Source organism: Hipposideros armiger, unplaced genomic scaffold (genome assembly GCF_001890085.2).
Source record: "Hipposideros armiger isolate ML-2016 unplaced genomic scaffold, ASM189008v1 scaffold_25, whole genome shotgun sequence".
Classification (NCBI taxonomy): Eukaryota; Metazoa; Chordata; class Mammalia; order Chiroptera; family Hipposideridae; genus Hipposideros; species Hipposideros armiger.
The window spans coordinates 5919962-5930327 of record NW_017731375.1 but is presented as its reverse complement, the minus strand read 5'-3'; the positions used below and the strand labels follow the sequence as shown (position 1 = coordinate 5930327).

At 52.5% G+C, this 10366-nt stretch overlaps 1 protein-coding gene across 1 annotated transcript in view; it reads right to left on the bottom strand.

Annotated features, from left to right (window-relative positions):
* Nucleotides 1-390: 390 nt before the first annotated feature.
* Nucleotides 391-10366, bottom strand: part of NEURL1B (neuralized E3 ubiquitin protein ligase 1B) — a 29480-nt gene continuing 19504 nt past the window's right edge. Inside the window, exons 3-5 of the mRNA XM_019635978.1 lie at nucleotides 7224-7943; nucleotides 5560-5685; nucleotides 391-5182 (exon numbers count right to left, since the gene is read on the bottom strand). Of these exons, the coding sequence (XP_019491523.1) occupies nucleotides 4938-5182; nucleotides 5560-5685; nucleotides 7224-7943 (1091 nt within the window). The 3' untranslated portion in view covers nucleotides 391-4937. The remainder of the gene's footprint in view (nucleotides 5183-5559; nucleotides 5686-7223; nucleotides 7944-10366) is intronic.

The following is a 10366-nucleotide window of genomic DNA, read 5'->3' as shown; positions in this document are numbered from 1 at the left end:
TGAGCTTTTTAATCCCCTTAAGCCAGGGCGAGTTGGGTTTCTGTCGCTTGCAACCAAGAGCTCTGGCAAGAACATACTGGTTGTTGTACATTAGGCTTGCTTATAGTTTTTTACCATTATAAATAATGCTGCAATGAACATCATTATTTATAGAGCTTATCCTTTGATTAGAATGATTTCCTTGCGATATTTTTGCAGTAGTTACTTGGCAAAAGGGTCGAACATCGTCAGGGCTGTATAGGCATTCTGCAAATTGTGTCCTCGAGGCTGGCAATGATTTCTATCCCTTTTCTCCAATCCCCGACGGCGTATATAATGGTGATTTTAAAAAATGAGCTCTGAAGAGACTTTCTTTTTTACCAAGCCAAAGTTGTATTTGTTTTTACACAGGAAAATTATGTTAATATAAAACAGATAAAAACAGACAAAAACTCAAAACACACAACACACAAAAGCACAACACACAGGACCAGTGCAAACCCTTCCCAACCCAGTTGCCCCAAGTTTCAAAACCTCTATTACAGATCCCCAAAGATTTGACTTATTGGAGAGGTCACAGTATTGAATCAGAAAAATAATAAAAGAAGACATTTTTTAAAAGGTCTGTACACAGGTAGTGGGGAGTGGGGGACAGATACTTCATCACTCCAACATCAGAAACATAATGCAGAAGGATTTCAATGATTATCACAATTTCTAGAACATACAATGTATGCTAGTCCCCTGCCCACTTTTGAAAGTTTTTAAAAAGGATAAAAAGTGCACAGACACTTTCATAAGGCACAGACATTGTTGCACGAGTCATTTCATTAGGGACTTGGAAAAGACAGTGAGACAATTAAATACCGAGAAATGCCAGGTGGCCACGTGTTCCTGAGCCGGTGTCCCTCTGCTGGAACTGGGGCAGAGATGGAATCTAGTAGTGGGGGGTTACTGCCTCATCTCCAAGACTCTGCCTAATCCCCTTCTCAACCGGAGCTCGCTGGGGGTGCTTCAGGGACGTAGGAATTGATTTCCAGCCTGAAAGTAGCAGGTAGCCATCTCCCCACGTCTTTCTGGCAGGACCTGAGAGTGGTCATCAGTTAGTGGGGACTTTGGGGATTCTGCCCAAGGCCGTTTGGCAGCAGCTCACCTACTGCAAGGTGCCTGGCATTTCTAATGCACAGGAGGCTTTGCGAAGCGAGCAGGAGGCTCTGGGCCCAGAATGCAGTCATTGTGCATTCACCAAGGTAGACTCCCCGGGGCAACAGGATGGCCAAGAAGGCCCAGTGGATTCTGCCCCTGATGTTACATTACCCTCTTAATGTCTCTATATCTGGCGTCAGACCTAGGGCACTGTCCTCTCGGTGTCTTCCTCCCAGCATCCCACACCTAGTAGGCACTCAGCAGATGTTTGCTGAATGACTATGTGCATGTGTTTTATCAAACCTCTGAACACTTCTGAATGGATTTCTGATTTGTTAAGCAAACATGTAAAGAGTACCTACTATGTGCTAGCACAGAACCCGACACCAGAGGGATCAAAGTTTACAAATGTGTCCATCTCCCGCTCTGGACCACGAGCTCCCTGCGGGCTGCATCATTAGCCCCAGTTCCCAAACCTGTGTCCAGACCACAGGCCGTGCTGAGCAGTGGGTGTTGAATGGCTGAAAAAGTGATGCTGTAGTTAGGCAAGCAGCTGCCCCAGGGAAGCTAAATCCCAGAAGTTTCCCAATTCTGGGAATGGACTAGGAAAAGGAGCTTGTTTTGATTTGGAATCAGTCCAGTTTTTCTGGTGATTCAAAATGAACAGGCACAATATGGGGCGTCCCCTGGCGTCCCCTGGCCCAGCCCTGTAGGCCCTGCTTGAGGGGGTGGTGGTCACGAGGCCCAGGAAGGTGGTGGGACAAGGTCTTCGGCCCCTCCCCAAAGCGGTCCCACACGGGTGCCCCGGGGAACAGGAGGCCCTCGGTTTGGACCCAAGCTCTCACATAGCACAGCTCCATGGGGACGAGGTGAGCGCTGGGCAGATGAGACTGCAAGGACGGACACTTGTCCTTCCAGGGTGTGGGTGGCACAGGGGCCGCAGCCTGGGGCTGGGACCCTCCACACAGCACAGGTGCCCAGGCTCTAAGTGCAGCTCAGGTGAGTTTCAAGGAAGAAAACTCAGGCAATCTCAAGCTTTGTGGGAGTCGGGCCAAGCAGTGGAGAGCATGAAGCTGGACACCACACACTCCTGGGTTTGAATCCTAGCCCTGCCACCTCCTGCTCTGTGACTCTAGGACATTTCACTCCTAGGACGTCAGTTCTCTTGCCTGCCTAATGGGGATAATACCATATTTCATCGATTCTAAGTAACACAGTTTTTTCCACATTTCAACACCTCTGATTGGAATGAATTGTATAGTTGTGGCATCTGACAGTTAAAATTGGCAGTGTTCTTTCCTTAATGGTACATAAAATATCGGTGGTGTCTTAGACGTGACTCCATACGGTAATAAGACCTGCCTCACAGGAGCGATGCGTGTAGGCAGCTCCCAGCCCAGCGCCGGGGCACACAGTGTAAGAGTGGCTCCCTTTCCTCTTCCTCCTGCCCCCGACTCGAGACTGAGCATAGAGGGCCATGTGAGTGATTCCGACGCAGCACTGAATAAATCAGTTTACAGCATCAGGAAATGTCTGGTTTTTTGGAGATAAACACCCCCCTTAATTCCTCTCTGACACAGGGAGGCTATTTATAGCAGCTGCAGAGCAAGTCAAACAGGCCACCAGCTCCTTCTGTCCCAGGTGACAGGTTGCCAGGAGCATGGCCTGGTCCACCCCTGGTCCAGGCCCTTAGTCACTGGTTTCCTGGTGGTGTCTGTACATGACCCAGGCTGGAACCCAAGGGGGCAGTCAGGAAGGTCAAGTGGTAGGAGAGGAGCTGGCTCCCCCAGAGCTTGTTGTGACTGGCTCAGGCCAGTCGGGGGGCTGTTGCCTGGAGAACCACAGTCCTGGGGGGCGGGGGGAGGGTGACGAATCCTCTCACACAGGGCTTGTGCCCACACCCAGCACATGGGGGAAATTCAGCAGGGCACCAAGTGCTTGCCTAGATTCTCAAACTCTTATCTTGGCAAATGCTGGGGTTCCAGGAGCTTCCCACAAAGATTCAGCAGCTGCAAAATTAAAATGTAGGCGTGTTTCCCAAATTCACTAGGGCAAAGAGAAACAGTTAGGGGTTCTTGCAGGGGCAAGAGTAGGGATTCTCAAGTTGACATCAGAAAACTGGCCACTTCCAGACAGAGAAGCAGCAAGTGGTTTAAGATCTGGGGCATCACAAGGACACGACTGGCTGGTCTCATGGGACTTGATCTGATGAGGGCCCCTCTGGGCCCCAGACACCCAGCAAACATTCGTTATATGAACCCATAAACCCTGAATATTCTCCATTGCTTGCCTCCCTCAGCAGACGAACAGATTAGGAACTTCAATAAAAACGACACCTGCTCTTTGCATGCTGTCTCAGGCCTTTTAGAATGTTGTAGGGATCCCCCCAAGAGCTCTGGAGAGGGCAGGTGCTGGGCTTCCTCTTGGACAGACTGGGAATAGAGAAACAGAGAGGCCCAGGGACTTCCCTAAAAGCACAGCACAAGACAGGGCAGATGTGAGTACCAGAACTGGGGCAAGAAAGGAGGAGCAGGCGGGGTCTGCGAGTCAGCAGAGATGGGCCCAGGCAGGGGGGGAGGTGTGGGGACAGGGCCCCAGGGTCCCAGGAAGTGCCTAGCAAATAGCCCTGGGAAGCGGGGGGGGGTTCCCAATGTTGGCATTTTCAGTTAATGCCTCTGTTACCAGTTAACCTCCTAATGATCAGTTGACATCTTGGTAATCAGCAGGGGAAGATAAGCTTAAAATGAGAGCAAAGATGGGTTGCAAAGCCCTGGTTCCTCCTACTTTGCCCACAGGTGGCCCTGGGGATGCCCGCAGGCCCAGTGTCACAACAGGAAATGTGGAGAGTTGTCTGCGTCTTGCAGTGGCCTTTGCAGCTCCAGGTGAGTCACCTCCCTCTGGGCTTCTTTCTCTCACCCAGGAAAAGAGAACCTGTGGCTAGTCTCCTCCTTGGACATGGTGGGGCAGTAGGTACAGATTAAAAGCATCTAAGAGCGGAGTCAAGTGCAGTGTGCTTATTATTAGGCTGTCTGGGCGTGAAGGAGTGAAAAGGCTTCTGGGACGACACTGCCCAGAGCTCTCCGCTGGCTGCAGCACCCATCAAAACTCTCCAGGACGGAGTTAGAAACCGTAGAGGCAAATTGTTCTTTTATGTTCTCCTCCCACCTACCCCAAGGAGTTGCTGCTTTGGAGCTGTAAACAATGAGCTATTTTTTTCTCCTCTTAAAAAAATCTGACTGTCTTTTCTATACCACCCCAGGGAGTTCTATTTAGGCGCAGGCTTCCTACATTCAAAACCAGCTGACGTCACAGCCCCAGAAAGTGAACAATTTCTAGTCATGCTAATGTCTGGGCTCCAGGTCTCACATTCCTTAGTGTTAAATAACCTCCTAGAGCCAGGATCCCTGGATAAATACCAATGCATTCTCTCTCTGTCACACATGCCCCCCCCTTCTCTCACACACATAAACACAAACAACTCAACCCACCCCCAGCAAAAAGCATTGCACAGAGGACGCTGTTTCCCAGCCCAGGGGTCACCGAGGATGGGCGGTCTGCCAGGCAGTTCCTGAGCTTGCTCTTGGGATGGCCTTTTGGGGACAAGGGCTTTTGAGCCAGAAGCAATCCGTGGCCGGGCTAAGCCCCCCGGGGGCCTTGTCTCCATGACTGTCACGCCTTGCCCACCACTGGAGAGTGGCAGATGAGATGGCTGCTGCCGCCCTTGGACTCCCTGGTGGCCATGTTGGTTGCCTAGCCCAGGTTGGTTTCAGAAAGGTGACCTTGATCCGGCCGTGGCCCATCACTGGGCCAGGCTATGGCCTATATATCTTAATGACATCTTTGATGGGCCGCCGGCAGATGGGGCAGCAGGCCCGGGCCTGCCTCTTGAGCCGCAGGCCACAGCTGTGGCACAGGCACATATGTCCACACGTGTAGATGACCGTGTCCACTTCGCCATCGAAGCACACCGTGCACTCACCGTTCTTGCTGCCTGCCGGCTCCGGTGGGGAAAACATGGGGGACACCGGGGGGCTCAGTGGGGAGCTGGGGGCCGTCACTGTAGAAAGGAAGAACAGGATAGACCTGAATAATGCGGTTCTCAGGTGAGCTCTGCAGGGGCAACCCAAGACAGAGCTTCTATGGTGGACCATGGAGATGCAACTTTGGCAGACACCGGTTTTGAATTTTCTTTTGGGTTTGTCTCTTTTCCTACCCTCCTACCCCAAGCATCAAGCACCCTTTTCACCCTGTGGGATGCCATATCTACATGTCCCTCCTTCCTCTTCCTTCCTCCAACTGAATGCACAGCTGAGGATGGAGAGGACACAGCGGGGAAAGGTGGCCACTCTGTGTAGCCCTGAGAAGGCACTGACACAGCCAAAAGAACCAGGCCAGTGGCCAGTCCCTGCCCATCCAGGGTTTGCATTTCCTTACCCAGGGATGACTCTGATGCTGAAGATGACTGGTTGACACTGAAGGCCATATCAGAATCACTATCATCCTGGGAGCCGCTGAGGGACCCTGATGGAGATGTGGTCGCAGGGCTGGACTGCAGGGTACCTGAGACCAAAGAGACTCCATCAGAGGCAGTGGGAGGTGAACGCTGCTCTGCTAGTCCCTGGCTATCCACTGCTTTGCATGTTAGCCTCCCTATCTGTCTACTGGGGGGATAGGAGCTACCTCGCAGGGCTCTGCTAAGGACGGATGGAATCGTACATGTGTGGTGGACAGCTGCTCTTTGCCTGCCCAGCCTCCATGCCCATTTATTTCAGAAACAGCACTGTGATTTTGTTTTGGAGTACTACTTCACCATCCAGGCCAGGCCAATAACTTCCACCTTTGGGTCTCAATGGAGATTCAGGGAAGGCCACCATGCGACCCGACAAAGGCCAGCGAGGCCTTCACTAGAGCTTTCACTCAAACTGTTGGGAGAGAAGGGGCTCATTCCATTGGGAGGTAAGCCCAACACTGTGGGGCCTGCCTGAGAGTGAAGCCAACACAGAGGAAAGTGAACTTTGAGATAGAGATGGGATCCTGATGATATTCTTTCAACACGTAGATCAGACAACAGTTGCTGTTGTTAACCAACATGACTTATTAAACACGCTATAGGTGGCAGGCACCTGCTGAAAGCATTGTATGCACCTCATCATTTCATCCTCAGGTAATTTCTGAGGTGGGTGATGACTCCCTTTCTACCCAGAAGGAAACTGAGGCTCAGAGAGGCTCTGTGATTTGCCCAACGTCTTCATGGCTGATCAGCTATGTGACTGGGACAGCCATTTAATCTCTCTGTGCTTCATTACCTGTAGATGGGATAATGATAACAGGTTTCCTATGATGACCAGGACAAAACTGAATGAGGTGACATGAAATGTTCATCATCTCTGTTATCACTTGGACTTTTACTTCCTGAACCACGCACACGGAGCTGTGCTGTCTGGCAACCTTCCCTGACCACCACGCCCACTCCACCAAGCGGGAGAAAAGCCCCTGTGCCGTGTTCAACTTCACCCAGTGCAGCTCACCACTTGGGGCGTCTGTGTCCTGTCCTCCGCCCTGCCCCATCCTGGAGCCCTGGGCCTGGCTCACAGCTGGTGGGTGCTCCATGATAATTTGTGGCATGAATGAAGGCAAGAATCATCTCAAAATAAGATGGTTCAAGCCTCCATTCCATTTTCTGTGGACGGTGTTATTATTACCTCGTTTAAGCAGAGTTGTATTTACTTTTTCTTATACTTAATATGTGTATCACATATGTAAAACAATATATAATAAATAACGGGGAAAAAATTGCACCCACCGTTTACCGACTGCCTAAAGCCTGCCAGGCCCTGACACCCCTGGGGTACTTAGGTCGATGTGGACCAAGTGTGGTCCAGGGAGCTGCTACATGGGCATCCCCGGGGCACACATTGAAAAGGCACCACCTCAGGGGTCACCCCTACTGAATAGGCAAGTCCAGGTGGAGGCGGGTGGTGCTGATGCGCGATCAAGTTTGGAAAGCACTGGCTGGGCTTCCGCGCTGGCTCCAGCTGCCCAGCGGCACCCTCAGGCTCCCGGGGCGGGCCCCGCGCACGCGCGGTCTGGGAACTCACCAAGAAGGCGCAGCTGGCCGGCGGCGCCGCCGCGCACGGCGAAGAAGGCCCAGAGCGCCTGCGTGGTGTCGACGCACAGCAGGCGGCCGCGCGAGCGCCCGTTGACGCCCAGGAGCACGTCGCCGCCGGGCCGCAGCGTGAAGCTGAGCGCGTCCCCGCCGCTCGGCACGGGCCCGGCGCGCGCCACCACCCAGTACTCCTTGCGGTCGAGCAGTGCGTCGGGGTCGGCGGGCAGCTCGGCCGGCCGGAGCCCGCCCGGGTCGCACGACGTGATGCCGAAGGCCAGCGCGCCGGGCGCCGCCAGCCCCGGGCGGCCCACCTCCACGAAGAGGCTCTCGCCAGGCCGTAGTGGGCGCTCGGAGAAGACCAGCGTGCGGCCGCCGTCGGGCCGCGGCGCGCAGGCCACCTTGCGGTCGGTGGAAAGGCTCACGTCGGGCCCGCGCGTCGCGTGGAAGCGCAGGTCGGCCTCGAGCAGCGCCGGCGACGACGCAGGCCGCGGGCGGTCGCGAGGCCCGCACGGGATGGCGGAGGCCGCGGCGTCGGCGGGCGGCGGACCGAGGGCGCGGCCCAGCGCCAGGTGGCCCAGCTTGGCCACCACCTGGTTGTTCTCCAGCTCGTTGTTGTCGAAGTTGGCCGCGTCGAGGCTGCTGGGCGGCGGGCAGGCGCTGAAGCGGGCCTGGCTGAGCCGCGCGGGCGGCAGCGTGTCGGCGAACGCGCTCTCTGTGCCAGGACAGAGGAAGGGCGGGTGAGGGCGCGGGCCTGGCCCCGGAGCCCCCGGCCTCCCCCGCGGGCTTCGCCCCCGCGCCGCACCCACCCGCGCTGCTCGCAGCCGCCACCCCCAGCCCAGCCCCTTCGTTCCTTTTCTGGTTCTTTCGTGAAGATCGTTAAGAACCGCAGGTGCACATAAGTGGATTAAGCATAATCCGTAGTTTCCTAAACACGCCTATCTTCGGGATGGGCAGATCAGGCCCTTTCTCCCATTTTTCCTCCTGCCTTCCTCCCGCCTGTTCTCTCCCCGTTTCCGCTCCACCCCGCCTCCTTTTCTCTCTGTCCTCCCTTCCCTCAGTGGTGTTAATACTTCTGAAAATGTAAAGGGCATTTGAAAACCTTTGTTGTCTGCCCCCCCTAGCTAGAACACAAGCTCCAAGAAAAAGAGCAAACACTTCTGCTCTTTGTTTGTGGCCTTGTGTGAAAGGACTATTTTAAGCTCCTTTCACGAGTTACCTCCTTTAGACCTCACACAGCCTGTGAGGTGTGCACTGTGCCTGCCTGCCATTGGGCCAATAAGGGTGTTGAGGCACAGAGGAGAAGGTGACCAAGGCCACAAGGCGACTCAGGGGCACAGCCAGCACGAGAAGCTAGCGGTCCGGCTCCAGAGCCCCGGCCCTTCACGTGCTGACGCTGAAAGAAGAAGGCCGCAGGGAGCACAGGGCCTGGGTGGTCCTCAGACGCTGAGGGTACGCGATTTCTACAAGAGACGGCCTCACTCTAAAAACAGGAAACTAACGGAGTCTTTAAAAAAGTCACAGTGGGTGAAAACGTTTCTCAATGTTTAGTGACATGAAAAAACGTTCTTGGTACTACATTTTAAGTAAAAAAGCAAAACAACTAGTGTTTATCATACAGGTCTTCATATATTGGTCGATTCCTAGCTAATCGTCTCCCCAGCCAGAATGTGAGTCCCTGGAGGGCAGGGTCTGTGCCAGTATGTTCGCCCCCATGTTCTCGGGGTTTAGCAGAGAGTGCCGGGCAAATAGCCCTCGTTAGTATGTAGTTTATTGGACGAAGAATGAGTGAATGAGGTCTCTAGCAGAGACTGACTGCCACTCAAATTCAGGGAAAGAAAATCGCTCAAGTATTTTGAAAGGTTTTTTTTTTTTAAGTGATAAAAATGTCCTTGTTAACCAAAATAAGGAAACAAAGCAAGAAAAAGAGTTTCTCAAACTTTTAAAACCAGATCCCTCTAGCTAAGATTTTGTTACGTGTTACTATTCTGTAATTTATATCATGGGATAAAATATTTCTTCCTCTTCAGTGTTCCAGATATAAAATTAAGCCATAATAATGAACATGCCTTTTCAAAAAGCCTGCCCTATCGCCTGGTGACAGTCTGATATATTACTCCGCACCCCCACCCCCTCCATGCAGGGCAGATTTTGCAAACTGGCCATCCAGGTTCTGATCCTGGCTCACAGACCTGTTTGGTTGGTCTGCTGTTTTTTCTTTCGTTAACTCTTAGTTTGAAAAGTAAACCTATGCAAATAATGAATGCAGATTACCCAGATTTGACAATTATCAATGCATGGCCAGTCGTTTCATTGACACCTCCACCAACTCTCCCTCCTATATTTTGAAGCAAATCCTAGATATGCCACTTCATCTGAAAAAAATTTCAGTATGTCTAAAAATTAAGGATGTATCATGTATGTGAGAATAGGCTTTTCTCCGTTTGTTTGAATGAAGATCCAAATAAAAATTCACTCGTCATTGGTCTCTTTTAAGCTGTAGGTTGCCTCTTCATTTCTCCCCCCACCCCCTTCCATTTGTTTGTTGAATAAACCACCACTTGGTCTTTAAAAATTTTTTTTGCGTTAGTAGGCAATACTTATGAATCAGGAGATTTCACTTCAACTGGATTTATAGCTTCTTTTGGAAAATCAGGAGGTCTGTAACACTGGGCCTGAATTTTGGCAACAACCAGCTAACGCTTGCCCTTTTGTTGAAGATATTTGCTCTCCCTCCCCATGGCCCTGAGCTGGCCCCTTCACCCATTTCAGCCATTTGCTGGGACCCCATAGGCACCTGACTGTGTATGTCTCGCCTTAGAGGATGCTTCCCCATAACCTGAGGGAAGAGATGGGATTTTCCACAGTGAAAGAACAGTGGCTATCTGGTGGGGAGAAGGGGGCTGACTCAGAAGTGGGAGCATTCTTGGGTTCTGGACAGGTGTATAAATCTGCCAAAACTCAAACCTGAGGTCAGTGCATTCATGGCAGGTAAATGACATGTAGAGCTGTATCCAGATCCCTGAGAACCCTGCTCCCCTGTCACAACCCCCAAATCAAGGCTGGGTTGGCTCCAGTGCAACCTGTGAGTTCAAGAGCCAAGGTCACAAAGCAGGTCAGTGGTTGCCAGGGGCTGGG